The 22,229-nt window shown below is 32.5% G+C and overlaps 3 protein-coding genes across 3 annotated transcripts; all 3 read right to left on the bottom strand.

Moving 5' to 3' along the window:
- Positions 1–5,936: 5,936 nt before the first annotated feature.
- LOC108848823 (uncharacterized) lies at positions 5,937–14,827 on the bottom strand. The gene is made up of 4 exons (XM_018622268.2): positions 14,672–14,827; positions 14,139–14,358; positions 8,212–13,626; positions 5,937–8,109 (listed from the first exon to the last, which is right to left on the bottom strand). Exons 3-4 carry the CDS (start codon positions 8,388–8,390, stop codon positions 7,692–7,694), a joined length of 597 nt encoding a protein of 198 aa, XP_018477770.2. The 5' UTR covers positions 8,391–13,626; positions 14,139–14,358; positions 14,672–14,827; the 3' UTR covers positions 5,937–7,691.
- Positions 13,394–14,334, bottom strand: LOC130494241 (glycine-rich protein A3-like). Its single transcript, XM_057008008.1, has 2 exons — positions 14,139–14,334; positions 13,394–13,626 (listed from the first exon to the last, which is right to left on the bottom strand). The coding sequence occupies exons 1-2, from the start codon at positions 14,332–14,334 to the stop codon at positions 13,394–13,396; spliced, it is 429 nt and encodes a 142-aa protein (XP_056863988.1).
- Positions 14,828–15,311: 484 nt separating the features above from the next.
- Positions 15,312–18,825, bottom strand: LOC108848761 (alcohol dehydrogenase-like 7). The gene is made up of 9 exons (XM_018622196.2): positions 18,666–18,825; positions 18,453–18,589; positions 17,982–18,028; positions 16,511–16,839; positions 16,362–16,444; positions 16,211–16,286; positions 16,029–16,093; positions 15,844–15,939; positions 15,312–15,762 (listed from the first exon to the last, which is right to left on the bottom strand). Exons 1-9 carry the CDS (start codon positions 18,721–18,723, stop codon positions 15,484–15,486), a joined length of 1,170 nt encoding a protein of 389 aa, XP_018477698.1. The 5' UTR covers positions 18,724–18,825; the 3' UTR covers positions 15,312–15,483.
- Between the last annotated feature and the right edge of the window lie 3,404 nt (positions 18,826–22,229).

Here is a 22,229-nt window from a genome sequence, read left to right as displayed (position 1 = left end):
AAACTGAACTCATATCCATTTTATCTTCGCTCAAAAGAGTTTAAATCCGTAGTTAAAGAAAAAAAGAGTTTTTTTTTTGTCGGATTTATTATGCTACTAGGAACAACTATAAACATTATATAGACGATATTACAGCTGACCATTCTACCTGCCTTATGAGAATTCATGTCTGACTGCATCACTCTGAGCCGCCCTATGAGATCCATTTCTGACGGTATTCCTTGCGCCATGCTGAAAATTCCTTGTAAGACTTGTCTCCAATATTCTGCATAATTCGCCTTCTCCAGGAATTGAAATCCAGACCTCCTGATCGAAATTTCGTCGCCTGAGATTCGAACTCCAGACTTGGGTGTAGAAGCCTTTAAACCTTGACAACTAGTCCACGGTGCTTAAAAAGAGTTTAGATCAAGGACTTTGCATCCCCGCAAGAAATTGAACTCGTACATCAAAAGGTTTAGTTAATAGTTAGCGATGTTAATCAGGATGGCCTGGCTGATACAGTTTAAAACACATACAATCCTTGAGTTCAGTCTGGCCCAATCCAAAATTTACAAAATCCATAACTATTTCAGTTTGGCCCAACCTAAAAACATTTCAGTTTGGGTTTTCTAAATTAGTAAAAATATAAAATATTATCACCGAAACACATAAATTCGAGAGTATCCCATCATCAGTTAAGTACCTATTAAGTACCAATGATGAGTTATCCGGAACTTTAAACCATTATATATTTCGCAAATAAAAATTTAGATAAACTAGTTTATTATATTTTGATAGTTAAAAAATGTGGAACATAACGTTCAAAATTATATGAATATGTTCGTTCACCATTTGTCATTCTTATACTTTTTTCATTTATTATACACCGATTAATGATTCCAAATAAAAAATTTTACATCTTCGTTCATTTCGGTTTGATAAGAATCATGAAGATATTGTCATATGTCTCAATTGGCTAATATGGAATCACGTGAAAAAAGTGGGATAGTTTTTTTCTCATAACTCCTATAAAATTTATTCAATTTTCTGGTGATTTCCACTGATTAATTGTTCCAAATCAAGCTTCTTATACTTTGGTTCATCCTGATTTGATAAGAATCATGAAGATATTGTCATATATTCGAACAGACTAATCTGGAATCACCTAAGTAGAAAGTGAGATAACTTATTCCTCATAACTTCTATGAGATTTTTTCAACTTCCTGATGATTCTCCACTGATTAATAATTCCATATAAAGCTTCTTACATATTGGTTCATCGTGGTTTGATAAAAATCATGAAGATATTGTCATATGTCCGAACAGACTAATCTGGAATCACCTGAATAGAAAGTGGGATATCTTCTTCCTCATAACTTCTATGAGATTTATTCAACTTCGTGATTCTCCACTGATTAATGGTTACAAATCAAGCTTCTTACATCTTGGTTCATCCTGGTTTGCTAAGAATCATGAAGATATTATCATATGTTCGAACAGGCTAATCTGGAATCACCTGAGTAGAAAGTGAGATAGCTTCTTCCTCATAACTCTTATGAGATTTATTCAACTTCCTAATAATTCTACACTAGTTAATGGTTCCAAATAAAGCTTCTTACATCTTGATTCATCCTAGTTTGATAAGAATCATGAAGATATTGTCATATGTCCGAACATGCTAATCTGGAATCACCTGAGTAGAAAGTGGGATAGCTTCATCTTCATAACTCTTATGAGATTTTTTTCAACTTCCTGATGATTCTCCATTGATTAATGGTTCCACATAAAGCTTCTTACATATTAGTTCATCTTGGTTTGATAAGAATCATGAAGATATTGCCATATGTCCGAACATGCTAATCTGGAATCACTTGAATATATATACCAAATATCCCGATTTTACAACTGTTCATTGGTGTAGTTTTACTCTGCTACCCCTTCCCAACAGACATCTCATCAGCCGCTACATATCGATGAAATCGTTTATCAAGATACACAAAGATCTACCAACATTCACGTTATCTCCTTTAGTGTCGTGTAGTCAGATTTTGAATCTTTTTCATTTTCAGGTAAGTAAACTAAATTAGACACCCATAAGAGAATTTTCACTATTGTTATCGGAAAATGAAGTTTATTTCTCCTCTTTTTACTGGAAAGTAGCGACGGTGACGATCCGTATGGCTGGAGACGATGCAATGCAGACGCCCCTGTGTCAATTGCCGGAAAGGTTTTTCGCTGTCGGAGAAGAACCCAACGGCGTTAAGGTAACTCCATACCATAAATCCTCCAGAATCAGACAAATCCTCAATGCCCTAGATCCCGACGAAGTTGACAAGATTAGGGCTTCTCCTTTCGGGAAATTGGTCGAGATTGCGGAGAAGCCAAGTTTTTCAGAGAGGTTTGGGCGCTATATCGTCTACAGACAACTCAAAGTGTCGAAGAAACACGAGGCCTGGTTTCTGTTCGCCGGGAAACCAATTAAGTTTTTACTTCGAGAGTTCGCTTTGGTTACCGGTCTTAACTGTCAGAGATTTCCGAAAAGATGCAAAAAAATAAAAAATCAATGAACTCCATGCTGCAGAAACCATATTGGGGTGAGCTATTTGGAACCCTAAAAGAGGTGTCCGTCTCCTCTGTTGTTCAGATGCTGACAAAAAGAACTGTGGTTGACACAGAAATTAGGCTATAGTGAAACCGTAATCAACTGTCGTAGGGACGAAATGCCAGTGAAGCCTTTCATTCTTTGTCCAAACTCCACGCCAAATACGAAATACGCGACCCATCTCCTGCATTACAAATGTTTAAGATATTAGTTACAGATGCAAAGATTCAGAAACAGTGGTCTAGATAATAAGAAGAGAAACTATAAGCCAATATTAATGATGGAACCAAAAAAGATCATTATCATTTTCTCACCTTAGACAAAAGCTTCTTCAAACGCTTGACCTTTCTTCTAATGGAGAAACCAGGCAACTGGTTTATAAAGAGGCCTACAGAAAGAAGAACGATACAATATTTCTGTGATACAGATTTTTGTATGTATAGGAAAAAAATCTTTAGTTGGATTTGTCTACAGAATTGCCGTATGCGTCAGAGATTTTTTAGGAGATAGATGAAGATTCCTCTCACTGTACAATATCGGTTACCAATGTAATCTTCTAAAATCTCTAACAAATCTTTTTTACTGCACCACCAAATCTCTGTCAATCCTTCTTGTCAGACACTAACCCTAGATTCCTATAATCGGGAAGTCGAGTCGCCAAGGATAGTTACAGTCTTCTTGCATCTCTCAAGCGTGCCTCGCTCGTGCCTCAGATCGTATCTTTCCTACTTTGCTAATTTACTAATATTTCTATGTTTTTGGCCCAATTAGCTCTATATAATTCTTTATATATATATGTGCATATGACGTATCGAATCGAATATTTTTTCTAAAAATATTAATATTTATGATTTTTTTTATTTCTTACAATATTGCATATTTGTATTTATTTTTTTCGTAGAATTATAAATATTCAGATTTTTCAGATATAATCGAAATAGATTACGAATCGAATTAAAATTTACAGATATTTTGTCCAGTCCTACCAACTTTTTCCTCTCGTTCAAGAATCTACTTGCTCTACATATTCGGTCTATTTTATAAAACGCATACATGGTGAGATTTAACATACAACTAGGTCATGACCCGCTCGACTGAGCGGGAGTCATTTTTTTTTTATTTTTTATTTTACTAAATGTTATACATGATCACCAATGTGTATTAATATAAAATTTTGATAAATAACAATATGTACTAATGTGTTTAAATAAACAATGTGTTTAATTACTAAATTTGATTTTTAAATTTTATGATAATGTAAAGTAGATTTTTCTATGACTTATTTACCTAATGTTATAAGAATAGTCATATCTTTATGTATGTGTCTATGACTTATCTACCTAATGTTATTCGTACTAATAAAAATTAATATGGCCAATGAAAGTATACTGATCAATTTAAAATGAATTGTATAGGGTAATTATAGAACGATTAATATTTTTAGTATTCTTAGTATATATCTTATTTAAATCGATATGTAATAAATGTAAAAATCATATATGAAATATGGACAAAAAGAAGAACTGTATTTAAGGAAATATATCAATGCAAAGTTAGACTATGGTACGTATTATATATAAAGAATGAGACATTTAATTTAAATATATGAGGTCCACCTTTAAAAATCCACCTAGAAGAAGTTATAATGTTTCTGTTTTAATAAGATAGATTAATCTCGCATGTTTACATTGCTTTGTGATCCTTAATATTCTTTCAATGTTTTTGCGGGTGAATACATAGAAAAAGAGTGGTTGGAAATCAAAACCGTGTGATTGATGTTGCATGGTTTTAGGGGATTTAAAGCAAGTCGTTGCTTGAACTTCGAAACATCAAAATCTGTTTTCGACCTCTTCCTCACAGGGACTAAATTTGATATTAGATATGTAAACCCCTACACTATATACTACTAACTACACATTTTCCTTTGCAAATGTCTAGGTCTAAACTGTAAACCTCATTCTTTTTTTTGTCAACCATCCATTATTTATTTACTTTTAAAATTATGCATGCGAGTCTTATAATGGTTTTGTTTTTAAATAGTTAAATGCAGTTATTCTGAACCGACTCAAGTAGAGCATCTTACTGTTTCTGATTTATTTTGGCAACTTATGCTTACAAGTAGTCAGTCATTGGTAGGTACAGAGAGTCCATTTTTAAATAAGATGCTCTCTTGCACACGTTTTTTAGTTAATTAAAAATAGTGTATTTTCTTACATCAAAAATAATCAAGGTAAAGAGGAGAAATAAATCAGTGTAATAATCTAATAAATTTTTAAAACATCTCCAATCCACACATAATTTGCTTCTATAATAATATTTGAAGAAAAAATAATTCATCTCATCTCTATTTATTCATCTAAAATAATTGCTATTTTAATCCTTATATGTAGAAAAAATCGTATTCTTCTATTTTTTACTCAATATTTAGAAATTATTATTTTTAAAAAATACGTTAGAACATATCACATTTATATAATAGAATTTCTCGAGAAAAAAGTAGTAAAATACATTTGAGATGATATTAAGTTTGAGTTAGGTCCTGTCCTTGAATATCATATTTTGTACATGGCGACAAGACAACTGAAGAATATATAAGTTAATGTGTAATTAACGGAGCAGAAAGTGTTGCACTTGCACCTAAAACCTTTTGACTAAATGATCGAATCCGATTTCAATGATGTCATTAACTTTCGTCCAAAGTTACATATTTTTCTTGTACTATAAAAGACATATTCTGATAACTTTTTTTTTTTGAGCAAAACATATTCTGATAACTAAGATCCAGAATTCAGCATTGTATTCTGATAAGTTAGAAGAGCATAGGAGAACGTCTTTAAACAGGTTACTAACATACAGAAAATTTATAAAAGGAACTTCGAAATACATTGTTTGTTAGTAACCTTAAAAATTGTGTGTTTAATAACTGCTAAGCCATAACTGCTAAGCCATAAAAAAAAAAAAAAAAAAAAAAAAAAAAAAAAAAAAAAAAAAAAAAACTGCTAAGCCATAACTGTTATTAAGCAACTCGAGAAGAAGGTTATTCAAATTATAGGAAATTCTAGTACTAGCGGTGTGTTGACATCGGAGAAGAGAGTACATATATGAAACCAAGCGTTTAGCTATATTTTTCAGTGACAAAAAAAGGAAGAAAAAATCAGATAGACAATAATAAACCCATATTATCTCAACTGTTCAAATAAAGTATTTAGAGTGCAAACTACACCATCTCCACGTCTGGTTCAAATTCAATCCAGCTTTATTATTATGTCATGTCATTCACCAAAACAGATTCTCTCGGCATACATTAGCAACAATCATAATCATTCACAATAACCAATATAGACACGTTAATATATGCTTCTGTCCATTATTTTGTTTCTATATTATTTACACCAAACAAAAATGACACAAAAACAATATCCAAAAAGGAAACCATTAAATATTATTCGAATAAACCTGATAAAATGGAAATCAGCTTCAGTTTCTATTAGAAAATCCTTCAAAACTTACTAAAGAATCCTATTTGGAAACATAAAAAAAAACTCTACACCATCATGAACCTGAATCTTACCCAACGAGATTCAATTTCGATGGTTTCTGAACAAAACAAAAACCTGAAAATTAAATTCAGATGACCAAATGTAAACTCAGAGATTCAATAGAAGGAACTAACCTGTAACACTAAATCCCATCATCACCAATATAGAAGCAGCATAAACCCTGAAATTTCTCAACACACCCCCCATTAACCTAACCATAAAGCTTCAAGATTCAGAATCAACACATCTATAAATCGAGTGGGTATCACAAAAATCTAACTCAATGACCTATGAAGAATTCAAATACAAGATCTATAGCTAAGAAACCCTTAGATCCTGAAATATCAAGAACATAGCCATTAATCCTCACGCTTCGAAACTAATTGAAAGATTGAAAAAAAAGAAGAATAAAGCACGATAGAGGAGGATATTTGATGAGATCTGAAAGTCTTTAAGACTTTATCTTTCACGTCGGACTCGGATTCACTTGATACAAGGCGGGATCCGATCCCTGCTCACAAGCCAACCATGAAAAGCCACGTGGCTGTGTCAGCCAATCAGTTCCCGACCTGCACCAAGCGAATCAGAGGCCGCCGTAACATATTTGGTCATCCTCCTCGGACGTTCTCTTCCCTCTCTCAATGGAAAAGTTAGAAAGAAGAAAGAGAGAGAGAGAACAGTTACCATATCTGGAAAATATTTGATCTCTCTATCTAAATATCGTGGATACATTAGCCTCCTTTGTTGTGTATTTAATGGGAATAACAGACCATTCATGTATAGACGCGTGTCTTCTTGGAAAAGTCTTCTCTTCTTTCGCACAGTCGTGTTTTCCCGAGATCTTAACTAGATTTGATTTGAGTGAAAAGAAAAAGTAAGTACTATTATTACGCGACCCTCACGTTACTCACGTGGAACGGGTGTTTGAACTATGTTTATTGGTTTATTTAGGTTTGAATCTTTTTTTTTCTTTGTATTATCCTCCTATATTACGTTAAGTTAAAAAAATCCTGTGAAAAAGTTAATCATGACAAAATATGCATATTCAAAGAAATTACTTCAGGTTATTTCCACCAAAAACAACTCTTTTTTTGGGTAAATGACCAACGCAGTCTTACGGTGATCATGCCAAACCTTAGCATCTGGCTCTGGTCCAGGTCCAAAACTTCGTCAAGTCCAGCGTTTTCTAAAGTCCAGGATACAATAAAAACTCCTAATTTCATGTAAAATACATAGTACAATTTACGTCCCCCCCAAAAGTGGTTAGTAGGTGAGGTGCCGTGACGCAAGTGGTTATGCTTTCCACGGCTAAAAGAATATAAAGTTTCGATAAAGTCACTTTGTGTTGTAGGATGAAAAATAAGCTTCCTTCGTGACAAGAAAACTAGAATATCATGATTTTTCTTTTATGTTCTACATTTTTGGAAGATGGGGCAAGAATGTTCATTTAGTAATATTATGAAACAACTATTACATTTATTTTTAGAAAACAAAAAAACCGGCCCCATATATTATTTGTAAAAACTAATTACCTAAATTTAAAAAGAAAAATCAAATGAGACAAAGAGTCCCTAATGCTTATGAGAAGAAGTGCAATGAGATGGGAGGTGATTGTGATCGGACGGTCTAAACCTAAGCTCACAGCTAAGGTTACATTCGAACTTGACCGATCCTACTGGCCCGACTCGCCATCGAGCCTTTGACCCACCTTTGAGTTCGAAAACAATCACATCTTGTTTAACCGCGTAGTCTATGGCTTCCATCATTGATTGACTCAATGGAATTGGGGATGACTGGACCACGTAATGAGAAGATACTGATTTCTCTTTAGCAACTTCAAACTCGTGCTGTTTTAAATACGCAATTATTTTACCTTCATAGCTTAGCTTAAAATTGGTTTCATCAAACAACGCAGGAGCCCTAGCATTATCGTTCTCTGCACGGATCACAATCGTTAACTGCGTCTGCAAGACTCCAACTATATCATACCTGGTTCAGTAAAAGCAAAGAATACAAAAACCTGATCGCTAATGCTCAAGATTAATTCAAGAAAAAAAAAGAAAGGGAGGAAGAGTTGTGGAAACCGGTTACTTTAAGAGGTCGAGGTGAGCATACTCAACACTAATGATGGGAACTCGCGGGTGAATGACCATGTAACCAACGAAGATTACAATGCCACCAATTATCACAGCAATAGAGATGATGGCACATATGATGCCTGCACACCAAATGAAAGGGCTTGTAGCATGGGTAGATGACAATCTGGGCATTATTATATGTGGCTCTCGGACTGGGGTTTCTGGTTAAGGATTTAATCAGAGAGCATCAAGGCTGGGACCAAGTTCTTGGCTTTTTGGTAAGAGATATGAAAGAGGATATAGGAACTTAACACTAATTGGTGGGGAAAGCCTTGGTATCTTTCTTTCCCTTGGTGTAAAGGCGAAGATGGGTTATGCAAGTAACTTACATAATTGTATAAAGCTTGTAGTCATCATAGAATTTAAGGAATCTTCTAATATAGTGCCTAATGTGCTTTTTTCGTTATATATAAAAAGAGAAATTCTTAACTTGTAAGTGTTATAAATTTGCTTTATGTTTATATGTACATTAGAATATTAAATAACAAAGCATATGAAGTATTTATCTATATTTAATGGTTTGCATATACCAAAAGGTTCATGTTACTTTTGTGTTTCTCTACATGGAGAACCAACATTCTCTCCTGAGGCTTAAGCAAGGAACTTCGAACTTGCCAATCTGATAATGCCTACAAATCTTGAGATATTGGTTACCATAAAGATGTTCTTTACCCGAAATAACTGAACTCCGAAACAGAGTGCTAGAAGTACGAGTGACCAACAAAGCCATTTTTAGGAAGACAGAACTTCGGATCAGAAATGTGTGTTTCTTCTTTGGCCTCTGCCACCACAGTAACCGTAGTCCAAGTTTGGGTAGTAGCTGCGGTTGTTATTGTTACAATAGCCGCCGCTGTAGTTGGTTTGTGCAGCGAGATATGCACCATGGCCTGATTGTGGCTGAAGTTGCCTTCGGAAACGGTTACCAAATGCATGAAATAAGGATGAAGAGAACAAAAAGGTCTATAAAATGAACACTAGTAGCAATTTGAGAAAGAAAAGTTTCACAACTTTGGGTTGGTGAATATATCAAGGATGAAACAAACCTTAGGATCGAATGGATTGAGTAGCGAATAATTTTTCAAGTTATTTTATAAAATTAAGATGTTAAAATATTATATTACTTTTATTTTTTTAATGATTTATTTTTCTTACTTTGTATTCTATTATTTTATCTTTTATAAAATTTGAAATGTTATCATTTTAAGTTGGAAATATTTATTTTCAAAATCATATATTTTTCAAGGGAAATTTGAAAAATTACATAACTACTTTTGAGTCAGGAAGATTGTATGACTAATTGAATTATTTGTTACTAAAGTAATTCATTACTTTATAAAACAAATACTTGAATTTTCAGATAATATATTGTTTTTAGTTTCAAAAAACTAATATAGGGTTGTAGATATAAAAGTTTAACATATAGTGATAATTTTATTTTTGAGGTTTTGCTAAAATGACTAAAAACAAAAACTCAAATGCAAAACTAATCCATGATTTTTTAAAATTTTTATTTGTTCTATTCATCCAGAAGTTCAGATTATTTACGAAAATATCATTATTTTTTTTCGAAATGCTTGTTTTACTCAATCATCTTCATATTCTTCTTTTATTTAAAATATTGACATTATCATCAATACACCAATCAGAAGTTCAAATGCAAAACTAAATAATGATTTTTTGAAATTTTATCTGCTCTATTCATCATAGAAGTTCAGACTAAAAACAAAAGTCAAATGCAAAACTAACCCATAATTTTTTTGAACTTATATTTGTTGTATTCACCCCCAAAAATTCAGATTATTTACAAAATATCATTATTTTTTACCGAAAATGCTTGTTTTATTCAATCATTTTTATCTTCCTTTTTATTTACAACATTGCTATTATCATCGATACATTAACCACTATAAACAACTAATTTCAACCTTTAATGCACCTAAAATAAACATCTACTTCTTCGTATTTTTTTTTGGAGGATAAAGTCGATTTCCAACGGCGCGGTATTGTAACGTATGCTTGCTTACATACGACACTGGAGTGATGCTACTGCTGTGGGTTTATCAAGGCGTTGGCCCATGAACGAGGATAAAAGGCTGAAGAGAGTTGAGTGCGGAGTTGATATTGGGTGGGCAAGCTCTTCTAGAAGAAGAATGCTGATGTGGAATGAGGAGGTGGCAAGAGAGGGAACAAAGGCACATGGCCTGTTGAGTCATGAAAGAGGTGTGAGGAAACTACAAAGAATCAGGGTGAGGCTGTGAGCACGTGCCAAGCTATATAAATAGCCCTGTTCGGAAATTCGCTAGACGTTACGCGTACGTTCGGGTACTGCCTAGCGCCTAATGAAAAAATCGGGGATTTTGCGGAAACTAATCGGCGAGTTATTTTGGTTATATATTATATATTTGTGATGACATACAACGAAGTCTACATGGTGTGGTGGTTGCGACGCCTTTTGCTATGAGTACAACCCGGGTTCGAGGCGGGTAAGAGGCAAAATTGTATTAATTTTTAATGTTCAACTTAAATGAAGGGTAATTCCGACATTTACATGTCATCTTCCTCTTTACATTTTAGGTTTTCTGCAACTACCAACTCGACGGCTCTTCCATTTTGATGAGTTATAGATCGAATTTCTTCGTTTTTTTTTCTGTTTTCATGCAAGCTTTATAGATCTTATGTATATTTATGGATTCATAGCCCGAAAAGAGTAATAAGTTAACATTTTTTTAGAGATCCGATTTTTTCACCGGATTTCTTCAATTCGCCACGGTTGGTGGCCGGATAACGTTTTTTCCGGCGACTTTACGGTCCTAGGCGGCGCGTTTTAGAACAGGGATAAATAGTAGTGATCAACCTAAAGGGCATAAGAGTGAAGTTCATTAAGCTTGTAAGCGAGTAAATAACATTAAAGGTTAAGAAGAGTGGTTCTAAAGATCTTGTATTCGATCCTAAAACATGTGAAGCTAGGGACAACAAATCAAGAAGGATCTTGATATTGTTGGGATTTTGTATAAAAAGAAACTTATAATTTCGCTTTATAAAAATATTAGTATATTGTATTTTCTATTAAAAAAAAATTTGTTTAGCAAAAAAAAAATATTAGTATATAACACATATTTGTAAAAATATTCTCTAATATACTCTATATTTTACGTTTGTGCTATAATTCGTACGTTAACATCCTCCTTCAAGAAGAGCTAACTATACAATTTCTTCTTTTCATGATAGATTATTTTCACCCTATTCTTGTTTTTTTAGTGGCAGAAGAACTGAAGATCAATTCTAAAACCTTTCTACAAAATCGACTTTTATCTTTGAACTAAATTGTCTAACTTATCTACTAATGTATTGTATTCCAGTTGCATAATGAGTGAACGATCTTTGAGGGGAAAAAAACCATATGCTTGAATCTGTTGTTGTGATCCGAAACAAAAATGACATCGTGAACTTAACCACCACGCCTCCCCCCCCCCCCCCAAAACAGCATTTTTGTATAGTGCAGTGCATAAAACCAGTAGTTATTCATCCTTCTTCAATCAAATATTTTAAGGAGAATTTTCAAAAATACTATTTTGAAAGTACCACTATTCATCTTTATCACTATTAAAGACACATTTTCAAAAATATCTTATTTATTAAAATGTTAAAAATAAAAATTATTATGGGAAATTTTCAAAAATACCACCATTATTCACTTTTACCACCAATAATGACATATTTTCAAAAATACCTTATTTACTAAAAGATTAAAAATTCTTATATCTTCGTTTTAATATGCTTTTCAAAATTCTAACCCTAAACTCTAAATCCTAAAACCCCAATTCTAAACCCTAAACCCTAAATCCTCAACTCTAAACCCTAAATCTTCAACTCTAAACTCTAAACCCTAAATTTTATGCCCTAAATTCAATACCATAAACCCTAAACCCTAAAACCTCAACTATAAACCCTAAATCTTCAACTCTAAACCCTAAACTATATATCATAAACCCTAAAACATCAAATCTAAACTCTAAATCCTAAACCTTCAAATCTAAAATCATTTATTAAAAATGGTGGTAAAAGTGGTTAGTGTAAACATGAAAAGTGGTACTATGGAAATTGTATTTTTGGCAATTTCTCTATTATATCCATGTTTTTATATGCTTTTTAAAATTCTAATCTCAAACTCTAAATCCTAAACCCCCAATTCTAAACCCTATACCCTAAATCCTCAACTCTCAACCCTAAACCCTCAACTTTATACCCTAAACTATAAACCCTAAAACCTCAACTATAAACCCTAAATTCTCAACTCTAAACCCTAAACTATATACCGTAAACCCTAAAACATCAAATTTAAATCCTAAATCATAAACCTTCAAATCTAAACCCTTCACTAAAAATGGTGGTAAAAGTGGTTAGTTTAAACATGAAAAGTGGTAATATGAAAATTGTATTTTTGACAATTTCTCATATTTTAAATTGTTATGTTAAAATAACTAATCTTCGATATTTAACTAGAAATTTTGAGAATTTCCCCAAAATTTGGTATTGCTGGTAATACAAGTTATAAATGTCTTTTAAAGTGTAAAGTGATTGAACTAGCAATTAGAAGTGGCATCAAATTCATCACTGTTGAAAATTCATAGACATTGTTTTATTTTTAATGATTTCTAGGAGTTTAATCGTCTAGTAAAAGTACATTAAAAATCAAATTTCATGGTTTGGTTTCATAAGTAATATACTTTCAAAGAATTAGTAATAAATTATAACGATTTTCTGTATAAAATCACCCAAATTATCTACGTATCGAAATTCATATGAATACACCCATACTGATTAAGAAGTCATAAACAACTATTATATAGGTCATCTGACTATACTCATGACTTCTACTATAGCTTAAGTAAAGTCAAAACCAATATAAGCAAGAACACAATATAAAAAATATTTAAAAACAGAATATGTCATTATTAAGCCATCGATAGCTTGATAGGACACCTCCATATAGTACCATATTCTTTATTAAGTCTTGAGTTATTCCAATTCGAACCAGCGATCTCTAGACGACGAAAGTTAACTTATATATATGTTTGTGATTTATTTTAAACATCTGGTCAGTCCAGAGAGACATATCAAAGGGGAATTTCACATCACTTCCACTTCTTGAACTTACCTCCTCCAAACATCCCATGCCCACGTTTAAACTTGCCTCCGTGATGCTTGAACTTACCATGACCATGACCATAACCATAGCCATGACCATGGCCATATCCGTGACCATATGCAGCGTGTCCGTAAGGACTGTGAGAGCTATGAGCTATGTGGTGAGCTCCATAGGCTGCTGCAGCACCAGCAATCATACCCCCGATTCCTCCTGCGTGTCCTGAAACAAGTAAAGGCAAATTACAATGAAGTAAGCGTAATAGAATCTACAAAGCTATATTTACCAAAACAATACAATAAATACAATATCAGCAAATCCTTTGTTTCACTTTCTTTCTAAAATAACATCTAATACCAGATATGACACTAAATCTTAGTTTATCGTAACGAAAATAAAAATAAATACAATATCAGCAAAAATAAAAATAAATATAATATCAGCAAATCCTTTGTTTCACTTTCTTTCTAAAATAACATCTAACACCAGATATGACACTAAATCTTAGTTTATCGTAACGAAAATATATACAAAACTCTCATTTTCAACATCTTTTCGAGTTAAAATCTACAATATATATGATACTAAATTCCAGTTTTGGCAGCAACCTATAGACAACTTCAATTACTTTTAAACTTCTTAACAAGAAGACATTTACAACATTTAAGATACTGCCAAGCTATAGGGGAGGGCGAGAAAGGTAGTTACATGAGGCAATACAGACTATACAGTACCTGAGTGATGAGCAGGATAACCAGCATGAGCAGGTGCAGGAGGATAACCTCCATAACCATGAGCTGGAGGGTAGGCACCAGGTGGTGGAGGATAACCTTGATGTGGTGGGTATCCAGCTGGTGGATAACCCCCAGTACCGGCCGGGTATCCAGCAGGTGGATACCCATGAAACCCTCTGTCTTTGTCACCTCCCATGTTTTCTCAGTCAACAAACAAAACCTACACAAAAAGACAATAAACACCACTTGTTTTAGGCCAAAACATCAACATGATCCAACCCAATTTAACTTGCACAAACCAAGCATGAACTTCAATCTTTCAGCAGGCGATCACGCCGAAAAACAAGATTCAAGTAACGAGCTAAACCAGGAATGTAACGAATCATTGATTAGCTTAGAGATCAACGTAAGTATTTCCAATCAAATTGCATAAATTCAAGCATTAACGTCAAGTTTTTTCATGGGATCAAACAGATACATCAGAGTAATCAATAAGTAGAATTAAAACTGGAAAGAGATGAGAGGTTTTTTACCCGAGACGAATAGCGAGAAATGTTGAAACTGAATTGGAAGATAGAAAATATAACGAAGGTGTTTGAAGATATATATTGATGAGTTTGCTTTACACACGTACAAATTTTCCTTACGCGGCAAGGTTGCTAAAGAAGGTATATTTCATATTTAGTCCTCGTAATTTGAGGATGAATCATAATCTGACAATTATTCTTTATAAATAATTATAAGTTACAGATTTTCAACAAGAATAACGACACGTGCTGATGTTACTATTGAATATTTAGAAAATATATTGAAAAATTAAAGTGAAATGAATGGCTAACTGAACAGTTGATTTTCAATTCGAGCGTTTTTCAGTACTTATAGGGGGGTTTTGTGAAATATACTAAAATATAGGGGTCGAAGAGAGATAGATAAGAATAATATTGTTACGTACTATACTAGCGTTGCGAGAACGCGTAATGGATCCGTGATTCTACGAACATACATACGTAGGGAGAATAGAATGCCTTTTTAGTTGCACTTTAATGGAAAAATGCCAAAAGGATCGAATCTACACGAAATTAATTACTATTTTCTTATTTTTGTAACAAACTAACAATAGCCACATGGGGGTGATGATAACAAACTAACATTAGTCCCTAATTTGTACGCAAATATATAATTTTTAGGCAAAACTATAAAGCATTAAATTTTAACTTGCTTTATAGCCTTTGCCTATATTTATTTTTTGAACTTTGTTTTATAACAAACCAGGATAAGAAAAAACTTGAACATGTAACATAAATGAAATATAGGAAAACATAGAAAATATATAGGTCATACGCCATTAGCCCATCCACAACACACACCTGATGCATTTCCCGTCAAGGAGTAGCTGGAAAGCATCATTGATGTCCTCAAATTTCATCTCGTGTGTCACAAATTTATCCAACTCAAGCTCCTTGCTCATGTAGCGTTTAAGAAGAATAGGAATGTGTGATTTAGCCTTTAAACCACCGAACAACGAGCCCATTAGAGTCTTCCCGTTGTGAAGAACATCAGACGAGTTTAAACAAATTTGTGAACCTGGCCTGTCCACTCCTAAAGTTATCGTCTTTCCCCATCCCTGAACGTTGATTCAATAAAAAAATCAAAACTCTGAACATTATAATTTGTTTCTAGGCGTATATCAGTGCTGCGATCGTACCTTTCTGCAGCAAGCATAAGCATCTTGAACCAAAGAACTGCTTCCAACACACTCGAAACAATAATCTGCTCCCCCACCAGTCATCTCATTGATCACCTAAACACAAAGATATAAATCAATCATAGAGTATTTAGATGTTTATCCATTTCCATTGACGCAACTTGCAAGTTGCAAAGTGTCAGTACCTCGCTCACAGGCTTGTTTTCGCATGTCTTCGAGTTTACAAACTCAGTTACTCCAAATTTTTGGCCTACAAAGTTATGATGATTTATAGCAATTTATGATTAGTTTACTATACAAAACAAATTATGAGATAATGATTTTTTTTTGCAAGATAAGCTATGGACTAGAAAAAAATCTCACTAACCAACTTCGAATTTTGCAGGATTTATATCGACACCAATGATTCGAGAGGCACCACAAAGTCTTGCACCCTCAGCAACCTAAAATTGCACAAACCTTAACCAAACTCAGCACCTATATATTAAAATAACTTTTACTGAAAATTGCTACTCTACCGCTAGACCGATAGAACCAAGTCCAAAAATCACAACAGTTGATCCTTGTTCAACTTGGGCAGTCTTCCAAGCAGCACCAACGCCTAAATAAAAAATTCATTAGAAATCAAACAAGTGCCAAATCTTTATTTACAATTTTTTTGACTTACCAGTGGAGACTCCGCAGCTGAGGAGACAAGCACGGCTTGGAGGAATAGAAGAATCGATCTTAACGACGTTAGCGACATCAAGAACAGTGTATTCGCTGAAACTCGAGACATTTAAGAAATGGAACAGAGTGTTGCCATTCAGGTCAGTGAATCTACTGGAGTTTTCGTATCTTGGCATCCATGGTGAGACCTTGAAGGGAAAACTGCTGCATAAGTTGCTCTTTGGAGATTTGCAGTCAACACAGTCACCGCAGTCCGGCATAAATGTCGGCAGTACAGTGTCTCCTTCTACTACTTCGGTAACGTTTTCACCCACACTCTCCACAACTCTGTTATTCAAACTTCACTTCGTCAAGATAAATTTTTTAAACAAAAACTTGATGTTTTTTTTTGAAAGAAAACTTGATGTTTTTAAGACCCTTTCGAAGCATAACTTTGCAAAAAAAAAAAAAAAACTTAGCAACAATTGGTTCAGGTAGTTTAGGTAATCATATTTTTTTGTCATTAAATCTTTGATTAAAAACCGTGTCAATTTTGTATCCATAGAGCCCTTGCCGTCACACTTCTTGTTTTTCTTCGGCTAATGTTCTGTGTGTAAATATGATGATTTAGGAGCTGTGATCTAAACAATACGTAAGTCTCTAAGGGAAGCGTAACATGGTTAATTTCTGGTTCTTACTCGTAACGTGCTTATCAAGCTTATTGTTTTGTGCTTTTGACTGACTATTGTCTTTAAACATTAAATGAGAAACTGGGAAATAGAATCCATAAATATACAGGAGTAATTGGGGTTGAAGTTGAAGTCTAGGTAGTACGATGTTAAGGAAGATCGGCTCAAGTTGGTGAATATTATGAACGTATCTGTTAAAAAATGTAGTTGGTTTGATTGGGTTTGTTATCTAGTGGTCTCAATGATTTTTTTCAAAAACTTCTGTCTATTTTTGCTAGATAACATGCACGAAAACATATATGATTGGCTATCCATACCATTATATTTTTTTTTATAAAATACTACTCAGTCTTTGTTTGTGTTAATTGAATAGCGATGATAGATGTCTGTATACATCTTTATCGCAGTCAACGAAAGTTTCTTAACGTTAGCACCCTAGTCCCTAAAAGTCCAAAAGCCACTTGTTGTAACCTCTCTTGTGAGACTTGAAATGAAGCACCGTATTTTATTGACATGGAGATTTTTCTTTTTGCTTTTTGTGATATATTAATTTTTATTTTGGAAGAGAAGTTGACCTAAATTTTTTTCTGGGAAAAGACCGAATATATTTTTTATATTTGTTTGTTTGCTTCTGTAAAAGCTTGAAATCTAGCGCTCATAAAATATGTGTTTATGCAGTATTAACTCAATAAGATATTAAAAAGTTTTCTTTTTTTTTTGAAAAAGTTTAAAAAGTTTTCGGTCAGTAACATATTTTAAAAGGTTTAGAACATGATAAAATTTGGATGGACATAGACTAACCCTATCGCTTCGTGGCCTAGAATCCTGGGAAAGCAGGCTGGAGGAACCTGCGTAAACAGCCAATGACAAAAAGTTATAACTCTGATTGTAAAGTATCAACGACCACAATATATTAATCCGATTATATTTTACTCAAAAAAATTAAAATACTATCAATATTGGGTCAATACTTGAGTCTGATACATACGTTTTTTTTTTTGAAAAAGAGTCTGATACATACGCTAAAGTACAATGTTTCAAAAAAAAAACATACGTTAAAGTAATAATTTTGGATCTACCTAAAATCGTTAAATACTGAAACATTTTATCAAGAAAAAACATCATGTAAATTCATTTTTCCATTTCCGATATCTATCGTTTATCGATGATTTTGAATAATTTTTCATGTAAATGGTAATATACATAATAGATGTTAAAAGAGAAATATAGTTAAAAATAATGAACCGTAGAAGAGAAGAAGAAAGAGTATACTTGGAGTTTCCAGAAGGTGATGTCACTGTGACATAGAGCTGTACAAATGATTCGGATCCGAACCTCGTAAGACTGCGGCGGCGCAACCAGGATTTCTTCCATCACCAACGGCTCTCCGGCCTTCCTACTAACCGCCGCTGCCATAGAAACACAAAAGTCAACGCTAGTCAGTGAAAGAAACTTATAGATAGAGTACCTTTCCTCTTAACTAACCTTTGCAACGGATCGGTTTAAGTGAAGACTTGTCGGAGGAGGACTTGCCGTTTTCCATCTCTCTTCCCAATTTTTCAGCTTTGGCGTTTGTGAGTCAAGTGCTTTGCTGTATATGTCTGTATATAAACATGTTCTCTAGATTTATTACCATTTTTGTCGTTTTAATATCTAATATATTGATGTGCTTGTGTCTATCTGCGTTTGGTGCATGTGAAACTTCCTCTATATTGTTTATATTGGTTATAAAAATATAACACTGTATATGTCAAAAAAATAAAAAAATATAACACTGTATTTGTAAATATAATATGTATTATTTTATTATTATTGTATAAATTGCTATATGCATATAAATAATATTGAGATTATTTTAAAATTATATTCCATAGTTATAAGATATTTGAATGACCTAAACATTTAATTTATGTGTATATTATTTAATTTTACTTTGTACTTATCAGTAACTTATAGTGAATGTATAATTATTATTTATTTATGAGAAACATATTCGTATCTGAATGACTTTTCTTTAATTTTCAAAAATTTATATAACTTTTTTTGTATATGATAATATAATATTCAGATTTTTAAAAGCACTGTAGATTTGGACCAATAGTAAATATTTTTATTAGATACTAGATATAACAAAATTAATATTCTACTAATGTTATTTAATATTTATTTACATAAAAAAACTATAAACTCTTATAATATTTTTCCGAATTAACTATAATATGTGATAGATACTGAAGTTGATATGAGTATACATGAAAAATATATAGTTTTTTTTGAGAAAGATAAAATATTTATTTTCTGACAAAGCTATTAAATATTCTTTATATTAAAGAAACTAATTTTCATTTATATTTCTTTTTAGATGAAATTTTGTAAGGATATTTGAGATATGGTATAAAATTTGATATAATTGATTACAGTTGTTTTTTACTCCTTATCTTTTATAAAGAGTGTTTTTCTAGTATTTTTTGTTTCAAAGAAATGTTATTCTACATTTACAGTGTATTTGTTATATTTAATTTGTTTTTATCCTTTCAAATAACCAATATATATTTTATGAATAATTATGTATTATATGAATGTATTTTAATATATTTTTAATTTTTAATTTACGCAAAATATTTTAAAATGACACTCTTTACAAAAAGAATTAAGTAGTAGATTTTGTGTAAATAACATAATCATTTATATTTTATTTATCTTTAACTGTCATAAATTATGTGAGTACCAAAATAATTTACTGAAAGTTAAAAAAACATTTGAAGTATGGTTAAAAATTTGATATAATTGATTGAAAAAATTTAGTAGATTTTGTGCATAAGATAATAATTTATAATCATTTTTATAACTCTTTTTTATAACTATTCTTTTATAAATCTTAATCATTTATAATCATTTAAATAAAACTGTTAGAAATTTTTCATTGTTTTATTTATTAAGAAATATCTTCAAAGATTATTTTTCATGATGAATGTGTATTGACTATTATTCATATAATTTTCTACTAAAATTAAATCATATGGATGTTCAATAAGATGGTTCTAAAAAATTATGATTACCATTTAGTGATCAGTCTTTTATTGGAAAATTATGATAACCATTTAGTATAGTGCAATTCTCTCAAATAGCAATTTTTAAGTTTTTATCAGAAAAAATAACCCTTAAAAAGAAAATGACTAAAATAGCACATTTTTGTTTTGAAATTTTTAATATTTATTTTTTATTTTTAAAAATTTGAACACAATTGATATCTTGCATAATTGCATTGTTTCATCCATTTCTTTTCATGCATTTTCATCATGTAGGTTAGATTCTAGCCATGTTTAGGTCGCATTTTGCATACATGAGTCTTTATTAGGTATTGGAGCATCTTATGGAGCTTTTGGAGACATTGGGATGCATTTGGAGCTCAAAAGATGTGAAAAGGAGGATGATTGGACGAGAGGAGTCTGGAGCGACCTGCAGAGGTCGCTATGAGACCTCGCTCCAGCCGGAGCGACCTTGACTACCAAAGCTGGAGCGACCACTCCAAGTCGCTCGGCTTTACACGGCTCGAAGACGAAGAAAATGCCTCCGGAGCGACCCCTCGCAGCGACCATCCGAGGTCGCTCCCAAGGCCAGAGCGACGTGCTGGAGCGACCTGCGGAGGTCGCTGCGTATTTCTTATTTGCGATTTCTTTTTAATTCAAGGACCTATTTGAAATTACTTATGTCGTTTTGGCACTCTGAAAAACCTAAGTTTAAGACCTATTGTAGCCACTTTTGGGCAGATTATCTTTTGTTGAAGAGAAAACCACAAAATACTCTTGGAAAGTTCATCTTTTGGATTCATTGTTCTCTTGTTATTGATTTCTTATTGATTCCATGTGTTCATCTACATGTTTAATCTGAAATCCAGTATGGGTTTAAGGTTTCTCATGAAGATTAGTGAGTAGTTCTCTTTTGAATTCATGGGTTAGGGAGATTAGGGTGATTAGGTTAGATCAAGGATGTTTTTAGTGTAGATCAATCTCAAGCCTTGCTAGTAGAGTGTTCTTACAGCCTTTTTTGATCTGATCATTCAAAAGTTGATCTCTAGACATTTCCCACCCAAAAGGTGTTTGTTGAAATGTCTGAGACAACTCTGCTAGGCTCTTAATGCATCTTGCCAAAGATATTTGTTGTTAAGAGTGTTAGGATAGCTAATAAGCATATTCTTAATGATTGCTTTCATATCATTCAGCCAAAGAGATTTGTTGTTTGAGATGTGTTAGCAAGTGAGCATTCGTCTAGGCATAGAGCTTGCTTAGGTTTATGTTTAGGCTTAAGGTCATTTGTTTGATTCATCATTTGTCATCTTTGTTTGATACTTAATCACCCGAAATCATGTTCCCATGCCCATGAGTTCTCTTTTATCATATTTAAGAAAGTCTTTCATTTACTGCGATTTAGTTCTATCTTATCATCATAGTTAGTTATTGTTTCTGAAATCATTTTTAAATCATTGGTTGCATTTAGATTAAGTAAGTGCTTGCATTCTTAGTGCTTGAAATCCCTCAGAACTGGTTCGACATATTACTTCCATTTTACTATCATTTGACTTACGAGCCTCAAAACTCTTAACATCAACAATCTTATAACCCCACCCATTAACCCTAAACCCTAAGTATTAGATTAGTTAATTCAAGGGTTATAAATACATATTTATCCTTCAATAAAACTTCTTTTGGTCATTTTTTGTGATGCTATTTTGTGACAAAAACTAAAAAAAGCTATGTAAGGGAATTTCTCAAAATATAATAGCAACAAGTTCATGAGAAAAAACTTTCTATGCTATTGCTTTTTTCACATGTCATTGAACTCGTGTCAACAATTATATATATAAAATCAGTGAAATAATATATATAATTAGTCTCATTAAATACTTTTTCCTTTTTCTGATCACCAAAGTTAATATTATAAAAAGGAAATGACGGAGAATCGTAACAAAATTAATATAAAATCAAAATCTAGATTTAAAAAGAATCATGTAAAGGAAACACTAAAAAGAAACAATAATAATTAAAATAC

The sequence above is a fragment of the Raphanus sativus genome, chromosome 4, assembly GCF_000801105.2.
Source record: "Raphanus sativus cultivar WK10039 chromosome 4, ASM80110v3, whole genome shotgun sequence".
Taxonomy (NCBI): Eukaryota; Viridiplantae; Streptophyta; class Magnoliopsida; order Brassicales; family Brassicaceae; genus Raphanus; species Raphanus sativus.
Note: the sequence above shows the minus strand (reverse complement) of the source record. Positions and strands in the feature narration are given on the sequence as shown.

Bases quoted from the DNA above. Each gene is read 5' to 3' on its own strand.
- LOC108848823 (XM_018622268.2), bottom strand. From the start codon at position 8,390: ATGCCCAGATTGTCATCTACCCATGCTACAAGCCCTTTCATTTGGTGT. The intron at 8,110-8,211 runs GTAACCGGTTTC...TTACTGAACCAG, and splicing joins GCTCACCTCGACCTCTTAAA to GTATGATATAGTTGGAGTCT.
- LOC130494241 (XM_057008008.1), bottom strand. From the start codon at position 14,334: ATGGGAGGTGACAAAGACAGAGGGTTTCATGGGTATCCACCTGCTGGA. The intron at 13,627-14,138 runs GTACTGTATAGT...TACTTGTTTCAG, and splicing joins TTATCCTGCTCATCACTCAG to GACACGCAGGAGGAATCGGG.
- LOC108848761 (XM_018622196.2), bottom strand. From the start codon at position 18,723: ATGGAAAACGGCAAGTCCTCCTCCGACAAGTCTTCACTTAAACCGATC. The intron at 16,840-17,981 runs GTTAGTCTATGT...TTTGAATAACAG, and splicing joins CTAGGCCACGAAGCGATAGG to AGTTGTGGAGAGTGTGGGTG. The intron at 15,763-15,843 runs GTACGATCGCAG...ATCAACGTTCAG, and splicing joins CTTATGCTTGCTGCAGAAAG to GGATGGGGAAAGACGATAAC.